The following is a 27,349-nucleotide window of genomic DNA, read 5'->3' on the forward strand; positions in this document are numbered from 1 at the left end:
TGTAGAGGCATAAATGGGCAATTATAAATTGATCCCCTGAAAAGCTGCATTCATTTAATGAGTGTAAAGCTGTTCTTTCACTAGTAGACTACAATTTGCACTGAGGAAACAAAAGTATGTAATTTACTTTAAGGAAAACTGCACTCTGTTGCTCATCTTTTATTCTGAAAATGACTTGATTATTTCTTTGTTCTGGCAGAATGCATTGGGTGGCACAGCAGGTCCAATTGTCACCTCACTGTGCCTGGTCTCTGGCTTGATTCTTCACACCAGCTCCTTCTGTCTTGAGTTTGTTTTTTCTACTGTATGTGGCTTATGTAGATTACCACGATGGACTCCAATTTCCTCTCCCAGTCATGCAGTCATGTCAGTTGTGGATTGTGAGTGTACTTGTTGGCTGTGTTTGAGTACATCCCACCCTCCACTTGTAAGACAACAAAGTGTGATTATTTTTATAAATCGTTTGAGGAGCTTGAGACCAATTTACTTTAGTCATTTTTCTTTCTCCTTAGGTAACTACCCAAGGCCACCTAGTTATGGAGGAGTTCCTAGTGGCAATTACAGTGGACCAGGACCAGGCATGAGCAACAGTTTGGGTATGAATGCCAGCAGCCCCATGCATGGGCAGGGTCCTGGGCAGCCATGTGGCTCTATGCCCATAGGTCGAGGGCCTGCCTCTGGAATGGTCAGCAGATCATACGCAGGGAATGTGAGCAATGTAGCACCCAGCTCTCCAAACATGCCTCAGCAAGCAGGCCCAGGGATGGGCCCACCTATGCCCAGCATCAACCGAAAAGCACAGGAGGCCGCCGAGGCTGTCATGCATGCTGCTGCAAGTTCCACACAAAGCAGGTCAGTAGGTCAATATGCTGTCGTATGCTGACATTTGGAGGAGTAATAAAAATAATAAGGCTCTAAATAAATACAAAAATGCAAGGTCAGATTTTGTGATTTTTAGTGCTGGTATGGTGGACAACTTTGTGATACAGGCTGTGTGTGTAATACTAAATATAAAATCCAATGATTAGCATGTAGTGCTACATACATCAACAATAGCATAGTGTAATTGCTGAGGGGCACCAGATACAGTCCGGGATGTAAAACACCACTCCATCTGAAAACTACCTTATGTACACATGGGAAGGGTTTAGAGATGTGGGAGAAAGATTAGACTATCCAGTGATAAGGCCATTCAGACTTTGGGAGAACATACAGTACAAGTCAATAGTTTGGACACACCCAGACATTTTCAGTATTTTTGGATAGAAATTGTTATCTTTTTTTAAAAATCAAGATACCATTACATTTTCTCTGTAACAGAGAAAAGACGACTTGGGGATGCTGACCATAATACGTTTTCCTGCCATGTTTTGTCCAATGTCTGTGTTCTTTTGTCCATTTTATCCTTTTCTTTTTATTATACAGTTTCAGATGTGGCTGTGATTCTTAGGCCAGCATACATCTTTTTCTATTGAAACAGGTATTTGGTGTGTATGTAATGGAGAAACCAACTGAGAACCAGTAAGGCATTTTCTTCTCAAACTACAGACTCTGATACACTTCTCCTGTTATGCAGCTGTGCATCTACAGCACTGCAGAGAATTGTGTGTTCGGCTGAGTGCATAAGGGAATTTCACTACCATCCCTACAAATTCTGTAATAATAATGATAATAATAATAATGCATTTTATTTATATAGCGCCTTTATATAAAAAGGTACATTACCATGATAACCATAATCACGGAGTTCTCCTCTCAACCTTTCCACAGGCAGTTCACATGGTTGAGGTCTGACAGTCATCTGCGTTGCCTCAAATCAACAACAGAAAGCAGAAGAAGGAGCTTCATTTCTCAGGCGATAAAAATAACAAATGGTTATCTTGTCAGGCATTCCTCAAAATTATATAAATAGTTGATCTATTATTCATATTCAACTATTTTTATTATCTAATAATTATTTTAACAAGTATTACACTACTAATGTGTATATGTCCATAATTATAGTTACTTAGTTTTAATCTGCACCTTTTTAACATTTACTGCTTATTTTTAATGCATACTTTTTAATTTTATTGCACAGTACAGGCTGCTCACTCTGCTGCATTTCACTGTATACCCCTATGTGTGGTATATATGTGATAAATAAATCTAAATCCATCCATCCATCCATCCATTTTCCAACCCGCTGAATCCGAACACAGGGTCATGGGGGTCTGCTGGAGCCAATCCCAGCCAACACAGGGCACAAGGCAGGAACCAATCCTGGTCAGGGTGCCAACCCACCGCAGATAAATATAAATCTCTAAACAATTTACCCTGATCTATCAAGACAGTAATAGACACCTTTGTGCGAAATCTTCAGTTTCTTGCCAATTTGATGTATGGAATAAACTTCATTTTGCCAAACAAAAAAAAATAGACTGGCATGTTTCTTGAGAAAGCTGTTTCATTTTTGCCAAAGCTGTTTCATTTTTGCCATTTTTGCACACATAACTAAACTTTGGCAATGCCAGTACCTTGTAGCCCAAGCGAACAGAAAAACAGGTTTCAGCAATGCTGATGAAATTTCAAAGGTTTCTCTAATTAACAAATTAAAATTTTAAACAACTCAGAATAAGGTAAGGGAGATGACCTTTAGAACACTGAAGGAATTGCTACTGAAATTGAGGCTTTGCAGTTACGTAAATGATAAAATTAAAATTATTTCAAACAATAAAAGCCATTAGCAACACTAGCAATGTCTTGGCTGTATTTGAGGCAGCAGTGCTTAACCAATGCACCACTGTTCTTCACTGTAACACATTAGTATACTGTACATAAAACATAACATTTGCTAGGAGTTTTATATCAGTTACATATTCTTTCTTGAGTTACTTGTTGAATTTTGTCAGTCAGAATGAACTTAACTCTGTGTTTCTGTTTTGGTGGATCTCCAACACTGCATCCAATTTTGAAAGCCATCATATAATGAAATTTATGTGCACACTGTTTTTGGCATTTATAACAATTGTTGTCATTAGTGTTCATTTGTGGTATTCATGGTGAATCGAATCCACAAACAAGGTCAGTGTTTTTTTATGTTGAAACATGACAAGGATATTTGTCTTTATTTTACCTGAATTATTTCCTCATGCCTAAATTTAGTTTGTTCCATTGCATAATCCGTTGCTTGTTTCATGCTTGCTTGGTTTGAGCTAATTTGGATACACATCGTATGTACAGTATGTCAAAGTTGTGGACAAAAACTGATGGATAGATAATGAAATAAAATAATAATAAGGCATCCTAGCTATTATATATATCCTGAAGAAAGTGATGGTGAATATGTGCTGCCAAATAGGTTGCATTATTGCAGAATGCTGTAGTTATTTATGTGTGTTGGGGCCTGCAGTGGGTGCAGTGAGCCCCAAAACCCCAGTCACAACTATATAGACACAGTCCTGGGTTCAAAACCAGTTCTTTTATTTACAACAAGCGTACCTTTAACAGGTTTCTTCCCCACATTGCCTTAAAGCGTTCCAACACCCAACAGTACAGGGCAGCAAACTATGCAGTTGTTCCTTTATCTGCACTATTGTTATCATCCTCTCCACCCAGACGAGTGTTGTCTGTCTCCTGTCCCAACTCTGACTCCCTGGGCCAAATGGAGGGCTGTCTTTTAACTTTGGACCTGGGAGTCAGGCAGTCTTTGTGTTGTCAATATCCGACAACTCCCCCATGTAGCCCCAAAAAAACCTGACAGAGGAGGCCCATGGGACCACAACTTCCATGCTGCCCTGCGGGCATCCATACTGGGGCTTTCCAGCTGGGATACTGCCACCCAGCATATGGAGTGAAGTTCTGCCCATAACAGGCAGTCAACCACTGTCCTCACCTTCCAGGTGTCCAAGCCCAACCAGTGTGTTCTTCTGTGGTTGCTGAGACGCCAGCCCTGGTGTAGGTCTTTCTGTGTCCATGTCCTAGCACATATCGCTACTCCCCCACTGACTGTCCTTTTCCGTGGCCCCTGGCCATGCAAGCGAGCATGACCCATCTTGGTAGAGACGCGTGTTGGTCTCATACAATGTTCACTCACTGGCCACTTCATTAGGTACACCTTGCTAATACCAGGTTGGAATTTCTTTTACTTACTGGGACATTTGAAGTATCCCTTATGATGCATTGCATATTGTGCACCATGTCTCCCATGATGACCTGAATGATTATGCAAGTCAATTGCATTAAAGTGCATTCAACATTACTTGTTTGGCATTAATTAAAAAATGACAAGTTTGGTGCACAGTCAATTACATGTAAAAATATTATAGAATAATTGTCTCTCTATTATTAAAGAAAATCTTGAGACAAGACGAGACTATTGCCAAGAGATTTTTTCAAGTTCCGCCCTCCTCTCAACCTTTTACGGTTAACGGCCCACACCCACGGTCCTCTCACATCTCATTTGTGTAAATGCTTTTGTCAGACACAGTTCCTGCACTCTCATATAAATTTTTTTGTTTTCATCACTTTAAGTTCCCAATAAAAGAAGATTTGTTATATCCAAATCTTATTGAAGAATTTCATCCTGAAGGGTTATCAACAGAAGAAACAAGTACACAGGCAATCCTAGCACCGAGCAACGATAAAGTCAAACAAATTAATGTGAAAATTGTCGATCAGTTACATGGCAAATTGGTTAAATGCGTATCAATAGACTATGCTGAAACAGTTGGTGGTAATGTTGCGGAAGATGAAAATATCAACTCACAATATCCCGTAGAATATCTACAACCGTTAACACCATCTGGTCTTCCACTGGCCGAAATACTGTTGAAAGAAGAATGTATTGTAATGTTATTGCGTAATTTATGTATGAGTGATGGACTATGCAATAGAACAAGATTAGTTGTTTTCAAAATTGGTTGAACAATTCTGGCATGTCAAATGTTAACAGGTGACAAGAAAGGTAATGTAATACATCTTTAGACACCAAACAAGATCTTGATATGCTATTCGTATTAAAATGTTTACAGTTTCACATTAGAATAGCTTTTGCTATGACAATTAACAAATCACAGAGACAAACATTCGAAAAAATCGGTTTATTTAATAGAGAAAAAGAAACAATATTCACTCACGGGCAGTTATACGTTGACAAAAAGTTAATTCCAAATATTGTTTTTACTGAAGTTTTACAGTAAAAGTGTAATTTTAAAAAGTATTTGCGTGTTACTTTCAAGTCAAACAGAACAAAAACATATAACGCAACGAATACTTCTAACGCAATATGAAACATAATTTTCTTTCAATTTATTACGTTTTACTGTTATATTTACTATGGTTAATTACTCGCTGTAATGTAAAATAGTTAGGTCTATAATGCTTATGTAACAATTCCCATGAAAATAACAATCTGTTTAAATGGTACATCCGCTTCCCCATACGTGAGCAGCAGTGCTGCAAAGTGGCTAGTGCGTATCGCCCACACTGGGGTTGGCGAGCAAAGCGAGCAGAGGGCAGAGCCCTCTAGTTTACTAAAAGACCAAGCCTTCTTTTAGTATATTTATACTTCTTACAACTTTTGTTTTGCATACTCCTTTAGTATGTTTTGTATTAAATAATTAGTTTGTATATGAACCTGTCTAGATAATTCTATAACTGGTGCGTGCTGGCCTGTCTTTTAAGTTGGTTGCCAAATTTTATGACCTTTTTTTTCTTTTACTGTTTATCATTAAATGTGTGAATTGAAAGGAATATGTACAGTAGCACATCACCCAAAAGATTTCTGAAGAGGAGAGGATACCCTGTGATTATAGTAAATAAAGGTTAGTTTCACTTGATAAAAGCCTAGGACACTGACGACCAGAACATTTGTGTTAGGTGCTGTGAGGATTGACACATGTTGTAAGCACCTGAAACTCTATTGGTATGATCGATTTTTATACACATGTCAAATGTCCATGATTTTACTTAAAACACAGGAAAAGGCTAATTACTTGCGATTTGATAGATAGATAGATAGATAGATAGATAGATAGATAGATAGATAGATAGATAGATAGATAGATAGATAGATAGATAGATAGATAGATAGATAGATAGATAGATAGATAGATAGATACTTTATTAATCCCAAGGGGAAATTCACATACTCCAGCAGCAGCATATTGATACAAAAACAATATTAAATTAAAGAGTAATAAAAATGCAATAACTTTGAATAATGTTAACGTTTACCAAGCCAGGTGGAATTGAAGAGTTGCATAGTTTGGGGGAGGAACGATCTCCTCAGTCTGTCAGTGGAGCAGGACAGTGACAGCAGTCTGTCGCTGAAGCTGCTCCTCTGTCTGGAGATGATACTGTTTAGTGGATGCAGTGGATTCTCCATAATTGATAGGAGCCTGCTCAGTGCCCGTCGCTCTGCCACAGATGTCAAACTGTCCAGCTCCATGCCTATAATAGAGCCTGCCTTCCTCACCAGTTTGTCCAGGCGTGAGGCGTCTTTCTTCTTAATGCTACCTCCCCAGCACACCACCGCTTAGAAGAGGGCGCTCGCCACAACCGTCTGATATAACATTATACTAACTTCACAGAAAATAGAGATGGAATCAGAAGATAGATTGTAAATAATATCTAGCCAAAGTCACAACTAGTGAGACGAGATTTAGTAAACTCGGCCTGGGTGTGAGATGAGAATTTTAGGTAGACAAATGTAGCAAGAGTTTTAGAAACCAAAGGAGCGAATAAAGCCAAAATATTCTACATAGATGTATACAAGGAGCAGAAGAGTTCAAAACCAGAGATCTTTATTTTAAATGCTTACACAATAACGCTAGGTATTTATGTAGTATTCACAAACATGGAGCTTTATGCCATTGTGGTAGAGACATCACTCCCGGTCACCCTTCATAGAAACCTCCTGGCAACTAAGTAAACACAAGTCTGGCCCTAATGAAAACAAATGCATTTAAGACTAAAGCCAGGAAGCACTTCTTTACACAAAGAGTTGTGGGACTCTGGAACAAGCTACCAAGACATGAAGTTGAAGCAGAAAACCTGACAACCTTTAAGAAGAATCTGGATGAGACATTGGGACAGCTTAGCTATTAGCTAAAAATGGGCTAGATGGACTGAATGGTCTCCTCTCGTTTGTCAAATTTCTTATAAAAACCAGATATCTCAGTAGGAAAAGTGATTCATTTATATCACTGATAAAACTGGATCTAGTTCAAAAAACAGATTCCCTGACCTCTAAAACTCCCAAAATGAAGTTTGTTATTTTTAGAGGCTACGACAAAACTGTAAAAAATTAAAAATAAATGCGATATTATGAGAGCTGTGTCATTTATTCCTGATTTTTAGGATTGCTGCTGCCATGGGTGCCACAGGATAGTTTAGTAGTAGGGTGTCCTGTGCTCTTTTGGACATGATTTTTAATGGCGTCTGCAAATTAAGGAAAAGAAAATAGGAAAAAAGGCATATTTACATCAGGAAAAAAAGACAAAAATCTCAATTGCCTGAGACAAACTACTGTTTGTTTATAATTTACTGCAAATTATAAAAAAATGTAATAAATGAAGTCATACATTAATGCATACTGAGATAATATTTATTCTTTATATTTTACTTGTGTAGATGGACCTTTTTCTGTGATTTGAAGTACTTTAAAAAAGGAATAAAAAAATAAACTCCTAGCAGGAGGTAGTAGAGGATTTACAGGACATTCAGCTATTGCATAGGAAAACAGTGGGTGGTGAAAGAGGGTTAGCCATACTATTCTGTTTAGTTAAACCTTTTATAACCACTTACCCCACTTCCTGCTGTGTTCCACATTCAGGTTTTTCTTTTTCATATCAAGCTGTCACACATAAAATGATCATCTTCCGCTCAAGAGACATTGTGGAGGTCATCACAATTGTGGCACCATACCTGAAGCCATCACAAATCAATGTATTTGCTCTGCTGATGGCTCTACCTTGTATAATTTTACCAGCTGAGTCTGTCTTACAAAACTGTTTCCTTTTTGTTTGCTTTAAGAAGAAAAATCTGATGGTTTAGGAGGATGATATCCAGCCTGTGGTATCTGTAACACTGGACTCGAAGTACAATCTACATTTGCAGTGTACTTTAATTTTTAGAATCCTTTAGCCCATTCATATTGCATCAGGTTTATGGCAAGAACACTGGATTTTTTTTGCTCACCCACACACTATATTTAGTATTCAAGAAAGAAGTGGAGAAGCTGGAGAACCACACATTCACAATGGATTGTTTTGTTTAGATAGCTTTATTAATTCTTAGAATAAGTCTTGTACTGCTGAAATTAATCACAGATTTGCACCTTAGTGCTATTCTTCTTTATTATTTTAATGGCCACTATGTCTGCCATGTCTGTATTCCTATTAAGACTTTTAATGCACTAGGCCCTCTTTAATTGGTCAGTTTTGTTGTGGCCATCCTTTCTATTCTGTCATTATGTTCAAGATTATAGCATTGCATTTACAGTTAGGTCCATAAATATTTGGACAGAGACAACTTTTTTCTAATTTTGGTTCTGTACATTACCATAATCAATTTTAAATGAAACAACTCAGATGCAGTTGAAGTGCAGACTTTCAGCTTTAATTCAGTGGGGTGAACAAAACGATTGCATAAAAATGTGAGGCAACTAAAGCATTTCTTTAACAAGACAAATTAAATAACTGGAAATAAAATGTTTATTTCTAATACTTGGTTGAAAACCCTTTGCTGGCAATGACAGCCTGAAGTCTTGAACTCATGGACATCACCAGATGCTGAGTTTCCTCCTTTTTAATGCTCTGCCAGACCTTTACTGCAGCGGCTTTCAGTTGCTGTTTGTATGTGGGCCTTTCTGTCTGAAGTTTAGTCTTCAATAAGTGAAATTCATGCTCAATTGGCAGGTGACTGACTTGGCCATTCAAGAATTTTTCCACTTCTTTGCTTTAATAAACTCCTGGGTTGCTTTGGCTGTATGTTTTGGGTCATTGTCCATCTATATCAATTTGACTGCATTTAGCTGGATTTGAGCAGACAGTATGTCTCTGAACACCTCAGAATTCATTCGGCTGCTTCTGTCCTGTGTCACATCATCAATAAACACTAGTGTCCCAGTGCCACTGGCAGCCATGCACGCCCAAGCCATCACACTGCCTCCAACGTGTTTTACAGATGATGTGGTATGCTTTGGATAATGAGCTGTTCCACACCTTCTCCATACTTTTTTCTTGCCATCATTCTGGTAGAGGTTGATCTTGGTTTCATCTGTCCAAAGAATGTTTTTCCAGAACTCTACTGGCTTTTTTAGATTTTCTTTAGTAAAGTCCAATCTAGCCTTTCTGTTCTTGAGGCTTATGAGTGGCTTGCACCTTGCATTGCACCCTCTGTATTTACTTTCATGCAGTCTTCTCTTTATAGTAGACTTGGATATCGATACGCCTGCCCCCCGGAGAGTGTTGTTCATTTGGTTGGCTGTTATGAAGGGGTTTCTCTTCACCATGGAAATGATTCTGCGATCATCCACCACTGTTGTCTTCCATGGACGTCCAGGTCTTTTTGTGTTGCTGAGTTCACCAGTGTTTGCTTGCTTTGTTAGGATGTACCAAACTTTATATTTTGCCACTCGTAATATTGTAGCAATTTCTCGGATGGGTTTTTTCTGTTTTCGCAGCTTAAGGATGGCTTCTTTCACCTGCATGGAGAGCTCCTTTGACCGCATGTTGTCTGTTCACAGCAAAATCTTCCACATGCAAGCACCACACCTCAGATCAACTCCAGGCCTTTTATCTGCTTAATTGATAATGACATAACGACGGACTTGCCCACACCTGCCCATGAAATAGCCTTTGAGTCAATTGTCCAATTACTTTTGAGCCCCTGAAATGAAGGGATTGTGTTAAAAAATGCTTTAGTTGCCTCACATTTTTATGCAATCGTTTTGTTCACCCCACTGAATTAAAGCTGAAAGTCTGCACTTTGACTGCATCTGAGTTGTTTCATTTAAAATTCATTGTGGTAATGTACAGAACCAAAATTAGAAAAAAGTTGTCTCTGTCAAAATATTTATGGACCTAACTGTATGTTCATTTTCATTGTTGATGATTCTTGTTTAAATAGCAAAAAATGTGCATTCTGTGTATCTGGATGGACCTTCAATGACTGTTGAAATGACGGTTGACAGCCTAATATTTTTCACATAATGTAAAATGAAACAAGAACAAAGCAATGGAGTTTGGGGTCTAGTTTGATACGCCCTTTAATTTTGATATCCATAAGACAGTGCCTTATGAAAAAAAGAAAAAAAAACACCCTTTAGAGCAGTGGTCTCAAACTCCAGTCTTGGAGGGCTGTAGTGACTGTAGGTTTTCATTCTAACCCTTTTCTTAATTGATGGCCAGTTTTTGCTGCTGATTAATTCCTTCCCTTTCATTTTAATTGACTTGTTTTTTAAGATTTGTTCCCCTGAATTTCTTCATTGTTCCTCTGAATTGCTTCATTTCTTTCCTTAAATGGCACCCAATCAGAAATGAAACGTAGAGTGAGTGAGCCAACAGAAGATCAACAAAGTCAGGGCCTCAAACTCCAACCAATTTCACTCCAACCAGTTGCTTAATTAAGAACAGATTCTTGTTGTTAATTAAACCCGTTCTTTAATTCCATGGCTTGTTGCTGCTCTCATTTTGCAATAGCGTACATGTCTAAAATTACTAATTTGCTCTTTTCTAAGAGTACAGTTAAAAATGTTTTGTGGACCTGAGCAGATCAACATTCCCAAGACCTTCTTCTTTCCTTATTTTCAGATATAGTGTGATGGACACAGTTTGCTGGTCATGTTTTGGCTCATTTTGTATCTCATTATTGTTTGACTGCTAATTAAGGAAAAAGAAACAATTGAGGGGTCTTAGTCTTCAAGAACAAGTCAATTAAAATTAATTCATAAGAAGTTAATTAGCAGCAAAAACAGGTCACTAATTAAGAAAAGGGTTAGAACGATAACTTGCAGTCACTGTGGCCCTCCAGAACCGGAGTTCAAGACCACTGCTTTAGAGGGTCAGTGCTCCATAGTCCTCAGAAACTGGTCTTCAATTGAACGTCAACTTCCAATGAGGCTTTGGTTTATATGGAAATATGACCAGAAAGGGGCATGGCTTCAGGAGCAAAGGAAGCGCTCATCTGAGCTTTTCTCCTCCTCCATTCTAAGGAGACAGGCAGAACAAAAGGAAAGTGTCTGTGTCCCACTTAATTCCTTCCCAGTATACATCGAGCACAGACACATACCATACTCTCCCTAACTGCATGACTGACAATAGACATCACATCTCCTGCCTTTCAGCCATTCTATTGACGCTGAATTACACAGGCCTCAAAAATGACTGGATTGTACTACTGTTACCTTCCTTAAGGATCTGATTAAGGTCTGTGCCTAAATATACATCACCTTTTGTAATAAAAGTCCTTTTTTGTTAATTAGTGAAGTTGTGCCGAATATATTTGGCGGGGTTGGGGGTGTTTGTTATGCAGATGTTCTTACAATGATAGTTGTAGCTTGTTTTAACTTGAGTGAGATCATTGTTCTATAGATAAAAGTGCTAGTACTTTATTTTTCTTATCAGCTCTTTTAATAGAATTAATCTTGCCATAACAAATCCATACCTTCGGGGTGTTTTGATCGAAGGGATAAAAGTGAAGGTTATTCTTTACCCGGAGTAATGACATTTTACATGGAGACAAAGGATGCAGTCTGTACAAGCTGAACATTCTAAGAATGACCAAGCCACTGACTAAAACAGATTTAATTTAAAATGTGAGTGTTTTGAAATTTGCCCTTGGATATACTTACATGAAATTCAGTTCTTAATTTCTGCTTCTTTGTACTGTTCATTGGTGATTTCAGTTTGCTTTAGGTTTTTCTCATGAATCCCCCATCAAAGCAGTTGACTTTTGGAGCCATGGTACTTTGACACTGAATTAAACTCTTCTCAGTTCTTGAAAATTGCATAAGAAAAAAAATAAGCCAATTACCGTATATACTAGTGTATAAGACGGGTCTTGAAACCCAAAAAAATCTATTATAAAATCAGACCCTGACTTATACACCCATGCAAAAATGAAACACTTAATTTTTTAAATTTTTTTTTTACATCTTCTTGCCTACTCCAATCTTGCACCAGTTTCTCAGGCACATCAAATTTTGTTGCAGCAGCACAGTTACTAATTTCTTTCGCTACTTCAACAATGTTTAATGTAAAACCAGCTTCATATTTTCTTCTGATCGAACGCTCCATCGTATATAAGAGATGCTCTTACGATAAAGGTGTATGAGGTTCCGAGATACAAAAACACAAAATGGTGCAAACATCGCTTGGGCATAGTTTGGGTATTACCGTGTGGTCATGTAGGCACAATACATAGAAAAAAAAGGCAGTGTGCTCCGTGGTTACACTCTCAGGTGGGCATTGGCATAACATAATCTCTTGGATCAATAGCGCGAGTTTTCCGCATTCGACTTATATGGCCGACATTACAAAATACCAGAAATTGTACGGTAAAATCAAGTCCCGACTTATCCGTGAGAGAAACTTAAATGCGAGTATATACTGTAGTCTTACAAAGAGGCATTTTTTGGGGTGAATATGGTCAATCTGAAAAGTAAACATTATTTGTTTTCACATTTTTTTCATTATAACTACTAATTTGAATGCAATAGCACATGGTGCATTATATTAGAGCTGATAGCAAAACACATTCATGTAAAATATGGGAACTACTGTATAGCTGACTTTTTCTCAAATGACACAAAATTATTAAAAAACTGAATTAAAATTGGAATGTATATATAAATGTCTGTTGTAATTTAAACAGAACAAGACACTGTGAAGTGCTGGCATCTCCCTTAAATTCCTGTTTGTTAGCATCAAGGCTAATAAAGAAGATAAAATGAAAAAGACAAGCAAGAGACTAAAGTAAATTGTTGGGTTGGCTGTGATTCAGTCATGTTTAGTGATTTTGTGTGGGCTGTTCAGGCTCCAATAGTTGCAAGTCCCAGAATGAACGCTGACTTTGTCTCAGTGTCCATATCAACCCAACACTAGAAATGGTAGAACTTACAGAGACCTCCAGAGGTGATGTCACGGGACTTTGTAGGTCTCCTTCTCCACTCTTGAGCTGAAAGAGGAACAGCAGTTAGTACATGCAGATTTATATAACCCACCCTTGTTGTGTCATCTTGTGCTCAGCCCCCATCACACATGCTCGGCAGACATGTGTGACTCTGTATACATGTATTATGACCTACAGAGACATCCCAAGAAGCCAGACAGTATCTCTGCTATACAAGGACAAGTAAATGCCTTCATTAAAAACTGAGCTGTGGAAAATAAAAGAAGTCAATTGAGAAGGCAGAGGGTCTTCAAGTTAAAAAGTCAGTCTCGTTTTACAATGTTTCACTATTGTGCATGAGAGAAATTATTAGCAAATGGTTTATTTAATAATATTTTAGCAAAAATACAACTGTTTGGGACTTTGTGAGCGTATGTATTGATTACAATGAGATTTTGTGACACAGGTAGTTTGAGATTTTTTTATGGATGTTTTGATTTTGTGTGCTATATTTCAGTTTGGATCCCCATTGTATCAGGAATTTTTTATTCCATTCTCCAAAAAAAAAAAAGTAAAATTTTTCTCAACAACACTGCAAATACAGTAGGGTGAGTAACAGCAGCAAAATATGTCATTTTTGGGTGGAGTGTTCCTTTAAATGACAGCTCTGAATTGACCTGAATGCTCACATTACCATCAATGTAATGGCCCAGCTTCCCAACCAGAGTTAGTTCCTGCCTTGACCCCGACGCCAGTGGAAAAAGCTCTCAGGTCCAGTAAATAGACAGTCGATTAGATGTTTACACTGCTAAAGAAACTGGTACTGCAGAGTGGAAATGCTTTGCTTCCTGTGCATACATCCTAGACCAAGGTAAGAAAAAGTGCTAAAGTTCACATGGCTGAGGGAGGATTTAAAAAAAAAAGAAAACACAATCCTTGTAATCAGGATTTTCAGCTTGCTGCTCTACCCTTCAAACATTGCAGTATTGTAAAAATAAGAGTTGAAGAGAGCAGCGTGAGCCATTGATGGGATCGGAGAGAAGGCATTGTGCCCTGATGTCATGCCCTCAGTGTGTAATCACGCCAGGGTTCTCTCTGCAGAATCTCGAGTGCAATCAGTGCATGACATTTTAAAACAATTAATGCTGAACAATGCAGGTGCACACTTGAGGGCCTCTTAAACACTCCAGGGGCTTCAACAGAAGAAAGAAAGAGAAAAAATCAAGCTGAAATGCACAGTAATCAACATTGTCTGCCCCTCGCTAAGCCAGAGGGCACAGAGTTGTGAAGTGCAGCAGTTCTCGTCTTGCTTGTGCTCTCAGGGTAAATTGGGGAGCTTTGTGATTAGTTTGTTATTTTGTACTTAAATAAGCATTTGGAACCCTTTCTTTGTAAAGTGTCCTCCTGCTTTAATGCTATACCTTGTGAATGTACAATACTGTTTCCCCTTTATCTCTGCTTAAGTGCAAATATATATTAATATAATAAGCCATTTCTAGTTCGAGCAAAGGGAGCACCTTCAATTACTTGTGTGCCGATTGTTGTTGGACTTAAAAATATTTTCATAGAAATTTTTTTTTTATGTTGTGGAGGACAAATGCCACTGTGGCTGGAGTGCTTGAAACTACTGGTTTTAGGGACATTCTTTTGATGCATAATTCATGGCTGGTGCTCACCAGGGCCAGCTAGTCGCTACTTCAAACACTGCTTTTTATGGAAATGCAGAAGTGTAGAGGTAGAAAATCCAGCACGGGGTAGGCACCTAAAATAGTAAAAAAAAAAAAAAAAATCAATAGCAGGATTTAAAAGATAGATTTGTTTTCCTTCCGTGTTGTTCTTTCTCAATACACTGATTATATTTTAACTTTGTTATTTCAAAGCAAGCTTTCCGATCTTTTTGAACCTCGCCAGTTCAGACGTTTTTAAAGTTGATAGGATAGCTTCAGTAGTTGACAAAAACATTTTTTTTTGTTTCTTATAAACGGCAGTTCAAGCAGAGTCATTTTTTACTCTCAATTTTTAATGTTGTTTGATACAAGGCAGTCTCTGTACCAAGAGTAATACTATGAAGGCCAAGTATATGGAAAAAGTGGTGCTTCTATTTATCACCAGGAGAACACATCATACCAAATAAAATGAGGCAAAACAGCAGTCATGCAGTCTAGTTACACCTACCTGCACAAAATGTTCATCGGCCACTTGCCCACCCAAAGAACACTCCTCATGCCATCATTTGAACCTCACCTTCTCCTTCACTTTCCTCTGGAGTCTTCATCTCAAACCCTCCCTATGAGCTATGACTTAATGTGACAAGTAGATGTTATATAGCTTTAATTTCAACTCCAGTCTTACTTTGCACTCTCTAGCCACCTCTGGTGTCCTGGCACTACTTTCATTTCACTTAAAGGGTCAGATTTTCAAGAAACTGTTTAAATCAGGATCCATCCATTCGTCGAATATTATTAGTCAACTTCCTCAAAGTCATTATCATCACCATCATCATTTGTTTAATTGCGATTTTTAGGTCTTACCTTCCCACAACTCTTTTCTCAAATCTCCTGAACATCTTTTGGGGTAAGATCCATTCTTTTCATATCATCTGGCATAACGTTTTTAATCTTTTCCAGTTCTTTCTTCACCCTATCATCCTGTACCTTTTTGCTCACACGTCCAGACCACTTTAGTGTGTTTCTCTTAAGCACGATGCCTGTCTCCTCTAAACCAAGTATGTCTCTTAACTTGGCAGCTGTCATCCTCTCATTCAGACAGTCCACACAGGCATCTGATCATTTTTGCCTCGATTCTTTCCAGCTTTATTTTACATTTCACTTTCATTGACCACTATAATACTATTTCAGAGTTTTCATAAAGCTTACAATCCTCTCTGAAATTACCCTTGAATGCGTAGCCTGGCTCCAGGTTTCCCATTTGTTTGCTAGGAGATTTTTTAACCTATTGCCATCCAGCATCGACCTCATTCTGTCTCTTTTTGACCTGGTACACCTGCCCGTTGCCTTTTTTATGAGCATTCAGTTCAAGTAAAAGTGTAAAGCCCCCTAGCATTCCCCAGGTTCCTACGTTACCATGTACATATACATCTGCATCCCTGTCCTCACCTATGGTCATGAGCTGTGGGTATTTACCAAAAAAAATGAGCCTGTGAGTGCAAGTGGCAGAAATGGGGTTTCTTTGCAGGGTGGCTGAGCTGTCACTCTATGACAAGATGAGAAACTCATTAATTTGGGAGGGGAGTAGCAGCTCCTCCAGATCAAGAGAAGCAAGTTGAGGTGATTTGGTATATCGTATGGATGTCCCCCAGTCTGCTCCCACTGGGCAGAGATGCTGTGGCAGACCCAGGACAAGCTGGAGGGATTGTATATCATGTCTGGCTTGGGAACACCAGAGAATTCCCTAGGAGGAGATGCAGTTTGTGGCCATGGGTTAGGTTGCTTAGTCTGTGGCCACTGTGAATCTCAGCAGGAAGTGGTTCAGAAAATGAGATTAAGATGAAATAAGATGAGATGAAAAATGTGGATCTTTCCCTGTAGAAGTTGAGACTACCTTGTGCCAACACCTGCTACCCTGACACACCATCACTGTTCATTGTCCCAATCATAGAATTTAACTTTTGAACATCATGACCATTACAGATCCCCATTTACCCTGCACATCAGTAGAGGACATTGAATTTATTAATAAGCATGACTGTAAATTTATTCTTGAGCAATGTGCTCGTGTTTGCATGACTGTGTTTCTATCCCAGGGGGTTTTAACACCCTTTTCCAGCATATGTTAGGTATTTTCCATTCTTTTATGTAACAGGACAATACTGCTTCAACTTGAGTTGGTAGACCATTTTAATATGCAATGGAAAATGTAGCTGAATAGGAGTAAGCAAAAACACAAGCACTTATTATCCAAGATGTTACCATAAGGGCAAGTAAACAAAAGGCAGGTCATCTTAAAGATATTACTGTCACCACTGCCTAATTTGTGAGCCCACCTATCTTGCAATTTGCCATTGTCTTCAGTCGCTTTTGTGTATTATTTATGATGTTTCATGTTACGATGGTGATGTCAGTCAGCCACCATTTTAAGATTTCATGTTGCAACTTGCATTGCTGTTTAGTGAAAGGAGGTGGCCACATTGTATACCTGTCACTACGTGGTCAGTGTGATGTTTAGTACGGCAATAGGGGATGCTTGTTATCGTAACTCTGAGGATAATCTGAAAAAACGAAACTACACTATGTGACTAAATGTTGTTATGGCTTTGTTCTCATTGCTTTACCTTTGGTACTTCCACTAGTGTCATGATCTGGTGTTATTAATTTTGTACAGTTTCTTTGTGGCCTTTAAAAAATAACTGAGACTTTGTTTTGGAGGTTTTATTGGTCAAGAAATCTAGAAATCCTATTGTTTTAGAATAAGATGCATTGTTAATGGTGTTAAAAATAGATGTTCTCCTGCTTTGCCACCTTGTTTTTTTATGTGCTCCACAATTCTGAGAACCCTTAGTTAGTGATGGATTGATGGTTTGCCAGACAGTGTCCCCTGTAAGTTGCTCTAAGTGACATCATCAGTGTGAGGACTTGAAATCCAACAGCATGGTGCACTCGTCATCCAAGTTTCAGGATACAACCTAATACCTTATGTTATTATTTAAGCATTTAAAAGAATTTCTGGTTTTGAACTGTATTCTACCCCTCAACCAAGATTTTCATCCATCTTAACATTTTGGTTTTATTCACTATTCTGGTTTCTAACATTCTCGCCACAATTTTACTTCGATTTTTATCTCACATCCTAGGCTGTGTTTACTAAACCCATTTTCACACTCGTAGTCTGTTTGCTTTGCGCTGAATCAGAAGATGATTAGTTCATTTTTTTTCAATCCCCACTAGTTCAGTTGCATATCACACAGAAAACTTTCAAATTCTGCTATCAATAAACTTCCTGTGGACATGTCAGGGATTATTTTCACTGGGAAGAAACTTTTTTTCCCCCCAGGTAACATCATCATGGAGGGTCACCACCTCATGTGCAATAATAATAGAGTAAAGTGGTTGGTTTGTCACACACACCTCAGTGTACAGAGTGCCTATTATCTGATAACCGGAAGAGTACAGAAAATGAATGCCTGGATGGATAGAAGAGTACTGTACATGAAAGTTATGCACTACTTCGCATACTACAGAAAGGATACTTGTAATCAGGGCGACTCGACAATAAAAAGGCAAGCTCTGCTGAAGGCATACAGTGACGTGCTTCAGTTTCATTTAGACCATACAGTACATGCATCAGGCGAGCTTCATTTCATCTAATAATGCTGTGTATTTACTTTCCAGTAGACTATTTTGTGAACATACCCTCTATTTAGTTCATCTCAAATCACTTGTGTGCTCTCCTTAGACCTGTAAATATTTGTTAATGTTGTTCTTTTTGGCATGTTTGATTAACATTGATTGCATAGTATCAATTCAGTGTACCCACCAGTGTAGTGAAAGCCCTGAGAAAATGCTCTACCTGCAGTGTAAAATTATGGGGTTTGACTGTTGGTTGCGATTGACTGGCTTTGACTGTCGGTTGCACAGGGCACTACTATTTGTATCTCGATTCCTCTATACTGTATGTGGTTTGATTTACCTGATCATTAGAGAGAGAGAGAGGCTGAGCCTGAATCGGGTGATAGGCTTGCTCTGACTGACTGGTATTTGTGCCAGATGTTTTATGCACATTTTGTTATTTCTATATAATTCCAGAATTTTATTATAAAATAAAATACTCTTATCCTTCTATAATGGTACGGTGGTAATACTAAGACGGAGAAAGAAAAAATAACACTAAAGAAAGGATGCACTTAGCTTCTCTTCATATCAGGTGACACTCTCAATAAAACAATTTCAAAGAAAGCTTCTGGCAAAGTGTGATGCAGTTGTGGGGTTCCTGCAGTCGGCTCTGGCCACTATGAGAGTAAGGGAGGCATTTCTCCTAGGTACGGGTAGGAGTGATGTCTTCTATCCATCCATAGATGAGCTTTAATTTTAAGTGCAGCTGCCAGAGCTTTCAATATTTTTGCTAACGCAGTCCAATTTTAAACAGCACACAGTAACTGTTGACCATACGTTGACCATCTAAACAGGGGGTACACCTGTCTGTTCTTATCTCTATTTTGCCTTCTCCCTGTCAGCCTGCTTATGTGGCTTACATGCTTCAGCTGTGTCTATTCATGGCTTCAATTACCTGCATGTTTCTCCATGGGGCTCTGATGGCTTGCCTCCACTCCAGCGTACTGACTGACCAAATTGTCTTCAACTTCTTTCTTCTTCGGTCCCTTTCTTTGTTCCGGATTTTTCTTCTTCGGCCCCTTTCTTTCTTCTAGCTTTTTCTTCTCTTTCTCTCTCTTGTCCAACTCCCCGTTATATGCCTATGTGTGTGCAGGGCCACAATTGCGAGCTGCAAGGAAGCTAATGAAGCAATCAAGATAGACCACAACCTCACGTGCAGGTGCGCCGCATCTCGATCACTCTACCCACCTCCCTCAGCCGCTCAAGCACACACACAGACACAAAGAATGAACCGGATATTTATGTATTTATTTATTTAAAAACCGACCACCAGTTGCTAAGCCACGGACCTTCTATCTCACACTTGGTGCTTGCAGAACCTGATTTTTCTCTGTTTTATTGCTACGGCACCATTCTGGAATTATGTATCTTTTAGAATATACAGTGGTGATAAATGGAAATGACATGCTGAATGAGACTGCTGCTTGTGACAACTCCCTTTAGTGTGGCTGTAGTAAACAGCAGGAAAAAAGTGACAGGCTTATATGACATTTTACACAGTGAACTGCATCAGTTTGCACAGAATGGCCCTGGATTAGCCATTAGCAATTAGAGATTAGCTTGCTTACGAGTGGAATTGAACTGTCATTCTGTATTTCAGCTTCTTCATCAGATCATTAGGAAATGTCATTAAGCACATAGTGTTGATCTTCTATGTAGTTTACCTTTAAAGGAACAAACACAGTTGTGTGTGTGTGTGTGTTGTGTGGGTTAGCAGTTAGTTGCAATTCCTTTTCTGTACAACCTAGAAGCAAGTTGCCATTGTGCCCTTTTCTTAAGGGATCGGTACATAATTTTTGAAAGTCCCACGTAATGCATATGAGCTATTTTAGATGTCAAAGTTGTCTTCCATGAATACTCAGAGTAATCAAGATGATTCATGATTTCTGTTTTTATTGCTTGCATTATTTACTGTATTTGGTGTATTTGTATACACCAGCCATTTACTTGGGTATGTATTCTGACTCAGCTACCTCTTTTGCAGATTTGCATACTGTACACATCTGAAAGTGTAGTTGCTAGATGGAGACAAGGTTAGACATGGATGGCATGAAATTCCATCACATCACATAAATTCGCCCACTCAAATTATTTAATTCAGTCACAGGTATAACCTTACCCAGGCATCATTAAATTCGAGAGGAAGTTGGTGTGCCTGAAAACAGCTTATAAGTACACAGGAAAATGGTGAGAATCACACAAACGTTGGTAACACACATCAACACTGGCAGATCCGTGATGGTTTGAGACTGGAATGCTAAATGCTGCATCTGTTTAAATGAGTTGTATGGACTGCATGCACATATTTTTATCACATCATTGTAATACTTATTGGCCAACGTGCGATTTCATTGCCTTAATTTTAACAAGAAATTTTAGAAGCAAAAATGTTGGAAGACATTTGCTAGATTTCAGCTAACACTCCCATCAGAAAGGATGTTTCTTTTCCCTCATTCTAATTTGTTTTCAATTGTCTTTCTATAGACATGTATTTATTCACTCATTCTTACTCTTACAACTTATTCTTTCATTCTCAAATCCATATGTTTTTGCAGAGCCTATTCAAGTAGCACAGGGTATAGGCTAAGACAGGGGTGGGCAAATTCATTCCTGGAGGGCCGCAGTGGCTGCGGGTTTTTGTTCCAACCCAGTTGCTTAATTAGAAAACAATCCTTGCCAATAATTACATTTCATGGCTTGTTAGTGCTTTAACTCTGCTATGTCAAGTCATTCTCATATTCTAGATTTTTTTTTCCATTCTAAGGATATCATCCAAATACTTTGAAGTGTAAAACGGATGGGTAATTCTCAATCCTTCACTTTTTTCTCTTCTCTTTCCTTCCAAGTATTTAATTAAACCAAATAGTGCACGATAAATACACACTGGGGTAAAGGGTAACAAGTAAAATGGATAACTGCTGGTTTCTTTTGTCATTTGCATCTTATTGCTAATAAGGAGCAATTAAAAACCAAGAATGCAGCTGTTTAAGACTTAAATAAGCAATAAGGGTTCATAATCTTAACGAGGGAGATAACTAAAATGAAGCAGAAGTGTTTCTAGAGCAGTAAGTGCTTCTTATTAAGCAATTGGGTTGGAACAAAAACCTGCAGCCACTGCGGCCCTCCAGGAATGAATTTGCCCACCCCTGGGCTAAGACATCCGAGGCACTTTCACTTAACAGGATTTTCAGGAGAAAACCAGCTTTGAACACGGAAAATGTGAAAACTCCTCAAAGTTGGTGTCAGGGCCAGAGGTCTTACCCATTTTAGCTCAGTCAGGCACCAGTACTAACTGTTGCACAACCAAGATGACCTACGCACTCAACAGAAATTTGTAAATAGCCCACATTTGTACACATAAACATAGTCGAATTTATTTAGCTGATGAATTTTTTATAGATGTTTTTCTTTAACACTAAAATCCCTAAAGCCTATGAAGAAAGTTGTAATCCCAGGCCACCCTAAATTCCTTTGCACCTCCTCTTCAGCACCTTTGTTTTGCAAATCTGTCAATCAGCACAAACAGCAGGCAGCCTGCTCACTCATCCCCCACCGACGCAGCTCAAGATGGACAAAAAGTTCTCCCAGCTCAGGTCTGTTTATCTGGTGTGTGAGGTACCTGGAGTTGTATAGGGTAAATAATATCATTATTTGGAACACATACATTTAATGTGTGTTCCATATCTACAGCGATCTGGGTTAATGTAGGATGACGGGAAATGCGACGCAAGAAATGTTGAACACATAGCTAAAACAGAAACTTTTTTCATGTTATAGTACTAATGACAAAAGTTTGACATTGTGAAAGAATAACTCCAGGCACATAAAGGTTTGGAGTTTCCGGCCCCGTATACTGTAAAGAAATACAGTTTTTACAGAAAAAAACGTTCATAAACTGGCATTCAATATACAGCGCCATAATGGCGGAGAGAGGAACATTTATATGGGGAGACCGGAAGTAGGTGAATGGACTGCTGGGAAAGAACCATGATGGATGCTGGGATTGCTGATGTCATCTGGGGGAGACAGAGGGAAAGCAGAAGTGAGGTATTGTTTTCATGTTTTCAGGAGGATTCATGGCAGCGGTGCGTCCCTTTTCTGCAGAGATAAAGAAAGAGAGGTTAGTACCCTGCCATTCCTGTCTGACATATGCTTTCGCGTCACGTTTTGGGTCGTTCCGCAGCTCTCTAATCGTGCGTGTGTGACAACATGTAGTGTATAATGTGTGAATACTGAAGTCCAAATATCAAATAAACACTTTCATAAAAAGTACATGTATAACAAAACAAGTGAGCTTTTATTCAAGAATATAACCAAAGAAAAAGAAATCGGCTTAGGGTACGATACTGACACGACCACTTGGCTGGTGCAGATGTAAGAACTGCTGTCTCTTAATCAAGAGATTGCGGGTTCAATTCCAGGTCCTTCCTGCATTTACCGTTTTGAGTAGTGAGCTGCTCTTACTGTTACTATTATAGAATAAAAACATACATTTGATTTGAGTCTGCAACAGCGGGTGTAAACTACGGTACATGTAAAGGTTAGCATTTTTTTATTATTATTCAGTTTTATTCTCTCAGTCACGTTCACACTTGACACGGTTAGTTTTCAAATAAAGCTCAGCTGAGGGTGAGGGTTTTACATTGGAGAAAGTGAACAGAAGCCCTTCCACAAGAAACGTCCACTCACATATAAGAACAACTCAGTTGCACCAAGCGTAAAGGTGAAAGATGGCACCATTTGGATGAAGCAAGAGGTCAATCGTCATCCTACCAGTGAATCTGCCACGCACATGTTCTCTGCACTAGCCAAGCTGTCGTGTTGGCATCATATCCTAACCCAATTACTTTTTCTTCAGTTATATTCTTCATTAAAAGCACACTTGTTTTGATACTTGTACTTCTTGTGAAAGCATTTATTTGATATTTGGACTTAAGTCTTCACACATTGTCCACTTCATGTCACAATTTTCTCATTAGTTCTATAACATGAAAAATTTTCTGTTTTCAGCTATGTGTTTAATATTTCTTGCCTCTTGCCTCTCATTTCCTGTCACCCAACATTTATCCAGATTGTTGTAGACGCAGAATACCCATGAAATGCATGTGTTCCAAATAACGATATATAATTTACCCTATACAATTCCAGACCTACCTCACACGCAGATAAACAGACTTGAGTTGAGAGAACTTTTTCCCTGAGTTGAGCTGCGTCAGTGGATGGGGATGAAATAGCAGGCTGCTTGCTGCTTGCGCTGATCAACACATTTGCAAAACAAAAGACGCTGGTGAGTTTTTTCGTAGGCTTCTGGGATTCTAGTGTTAAACTTCTTATTAAAAACTCCAATTTAAAGGGAGCCCATATCTTCAAAGTGCAATGCAGCAGAGATTTTAATACTTGTTGAAAGGCACTGTAGGTTTAAAGTTTCTTGTTTATTTAGTTTTTCTTTTTTGATTTATAGCAAATATTTGAGCTACAGTCATGGCCGAAATTATCGGCACCCCTGGAATTTTCCTTCAAAATGCACCATTGCTCCCAGAAAATTGTTGAAATTACAAATGTTTTGGTATACACATGTTTATTTCCTTTATGTGCATTGGAACAACACAAAAAAACAGAGAAAAAAAGCCAAATCTGACATAATTTCACACAAAACTCAAAAACCGGGCTGGACAAAATTATTGGCACCCTCTATCTAATATTTGGTTGCACGCCCTTTGGAAAAAATAACTGAAATCAAGCGCTTCTTACAACCATCAACAAGCTTGTTACACCTCTCAACTGGAATTTCCGACCACTCTTCTTTTGCAAACTGCTCAAGGTCTCTCAGATTTGAAGGGCGCCTTCTCCCAACAGAAATTTTGAGATCTCTCCATAAGTGTTCAATCGGATTTAGATCCGGACTCATTGCTGGCCACTTCAGAACTCTCCAGCGCTTTGTCTTCAACCATTTCTGAGTGCTTTTAGAGGTATGTTTGGGGTCATTGTCCTGCTGGAACACCCATGACTTCTGACACAGACCCAGCTTTCTGACACTGGGCCCTACATTGCGCCCCAATATCTTTTGGTAGTCTTCAGATTTCATGATGCCTTGCACACAGTCAAGGCATCCAGTGCCAGAGGCAACAAAACATCCCCAAAACATCTTAGAACCTCCACCATGTTTGACTGTAGGTACTGTGTTCTTTTCTTCATAGGCCTCATTCCATTTTCTGTAAACAGTAGAATGATGAGCTTTACCAATACCAAAAAGCACTACCTTGGTCTCATCTGTCCACAAGACATTCGCCCTGAAGGATTTTGGCTTCCTCAAGTACATTTTGGCAAACTTCAGTCTGGCTTTTTTATGTTTCTGTGTCAGCAGTGGGGTCCTCCTGGCTCTCCTGCAATAGCGTTTCATTTCGTTCAGATGTCGAACTGTCAGTTCGAGCTGACACTGTTGCACCCTGAGTCTGCAGAACAGCTTGAATATCTTTTGAAGTTGATTGGGGTCGTTTATCCACCATTCGGACTATCCTTCGCTGCAGTCTTTTATCAATTTTTCTCTTCCGTCCACGTCCAGGGAGATTAGCTACAGTGCCATGTGTTGTGAACTTCTTGATTATGCTGTGCACAGTGTACAAAAGAAGATCTCTGGAGATGGACTTGTAGTCTTGAGATTGTTGATATTTTTCCACAATTTTTGTTCTCAAGTCCTCAGACAATTCTCTGCTCTTCTTTCTGTTCTCCATGCTTAGTGTGGCACACTCAGACACACAACAGAAAGGCTGAGTCAACTTTTCTCCATTTTAACTGGCTTCAGGTGTGATTGCTATATTGCCAGCACCTGTTTCTTGCCACAGGTGAGTTCAAATGGGCATCATATGCTTGAAATAAAACGATTTACCCACAATTTTGAAAGGGTGCCAATAAATTTGTCCGGCCCATTTTTGGAGTTCTGTGTGAAATGATGTCAGATTTGGCTTTTTTCTCCGTTTTTTTTGTGTTGTTCCAATGCACATAAAGGAAATAAACATGTACATACAAAAACATTTGTAATTGCAATAATTTTCTGGGAGAAATTGTGCATTTTCTGGGAAAATTCCAGGGATGCCGATAATTTCGGCCATGACTGTATTTGGAATAACAATAAGATTGATGTCATTTCTTTTGGAGTCACACATGGCAAAATAAAATTAATGGCAAATATGATTAGACTTGAGTGCATTGCTAAAGACTGACTTAATTCATAATAAGAAGATAAAAATCTCCCAAATTGGTCTTATATTAAAACTTGCATTAACTCTTGGCAAATATCTTCCTCCATTGTTCACTGCCATCTGCAACCTGATTGATGACACTTCTCATGTTTTTTCCTGGCGTGCTAAAAAGTTTTCTGTAGCTGGCTTCTCATTTCAGACACTTTCTTTGTGTTGTGCATTTTACAGAATGTGATATTGTGTTCTCGGCATATGTTGGCGTTGGTGCAATAAAGTGTAATCCTGGATTAATGTTGAAAACATATATTTCAATCGCATCAAATTTTAGAATTATATTAGAGTAGTGAGGGTAGTCTATTTCAGACACTTACATTAAATTTGTGTTCAGTTTATGGCTGTCACAGTCACTGTAGGCTAATAGTTAGGCTGGAAGGTCACAAACAGATCCAGCTTTATAAGTAGCATGTAGCAGTATATAGGGTCTAGTATTGACTTTTCAACTCAGTTTTACTGGTGAGACTTTACCTCTAAGGATTGGGTGGGGATCCAATACCCCTCCAAAAAAATTACAACCTGTGTGCACATTTCCACACATACAGTCACAACCGGGCAGTTCCCCAGTTCAGACCACTTGGGTCATAGTTTTTTTTTTTATTCAAACATGGCCCATAGCCATAACTGAGATATACAACGTATATGGGATACTTTTAGGGCTCATCCTGGTTCTTAGGAGGATGGCACAATGGTGCACTGCTGCCTCACAGCTTCACGAAAATGAATTTGACTCCTGGTCTGCCCAGTGTTTATCTGCATTATTACTGGGTGAGTTTTTTTCTCTGAAAACATCATTTTTCTTACTGTATAGGTGAGGTGCATGACTTAAAATGATTTCTTGTGCTTAATTCAATTCAAGAGTTGCAGGGATTAGAGTCAATCCTGGCAGCATTGGGTGCATGGAATGGGATGAAAATGAGATTATGGTGAGAAAAATCCATCCAAATGTGGTGAAGGTTAGACGGGTAACCAATGCTATCTCAGATTATGTAAGCTGCTTTGCATGAATGATTCAGCCAAATAAGAAATAATGTATGCAATTTTACTTTATATGAATAACCACCTTACATAGGATAATCTTTATCATATGGCTCTCTAAGTTGCCACTTTTTAACTAAAGTATGTGTGGTAGTAAGTATGGGAACATAGTGAATAGTAATAATAATATAAGGTATAAATTAGTGCAGTTAATTGTATTTCTTTTCAAGCCCTAGCCTACGCCAACCTTCCAGGTTGAAGAATTTCTTGCTTGAATAGTGCTGCCCATTAATTCAAGGCATTCTAGTGTAAAGATTATTCAAGGTACAACTGATTGCTGCTTAGAGTGACTTGCTTTTGTATGCAACACTTCAAAATAAAGACCCACTCACATGACCATTGAGTAGTTCTCTATTGAAATACATCTTGTTTTCTTTACCCTTGGGGGAAAAAATATAAACCAGATAATATTTTTACTATATTCTACATTAATATTAAATTCCTATCTTTCAGACTTGGCAAATTTTCAAGGCTATCCCAGCAATCTGCTCTAACACCTACATTCTTTGTTAATGCTTTTTAAACTCAAAAAATAATATTTTCAGTTCAACACTCCTTTCTCTTGCAGTTCAGCAATTCTCAGAAAATCAGTATACACCAATCAGCCACAACATT

General features: G+C 38.6%; 1 protein-coding gene across 1 annotated transcript in view; it reads left to right on the top strand.

Moving 5' to 3' along the window:
* arid1b (AT rich interactive domain 1B (SWI1-like)) overlaps positions 1-27,349 on the top strand; it is a 708,988-nt gene that overhangs the window by 538,917 nt on the left and 142,722 nt on the right. The window contains 1 exon segment of the mRNA XM_028797431.2: positions 513-852. Coding sequence (XP_028653264.2) covers positions 513-852 — 340 coding nt within the window.

The sequence above is a fragment of the Erpetoichthys calabaricus genome, chromosome 3, assembly GCF_900747795.2.
Source record: "Erpetoichthys calabaricus chromosome 3, fErpCal1.3, whole genome shotgun sequence".
Taxonomy (NCBI): domain Eukaryota; kingdom Metazoa; phylum Chordata; class Cladistia; order Polypteriformes; family Polypteridae; genus Erpetoichthys; species Erpetoichthys calabaricus.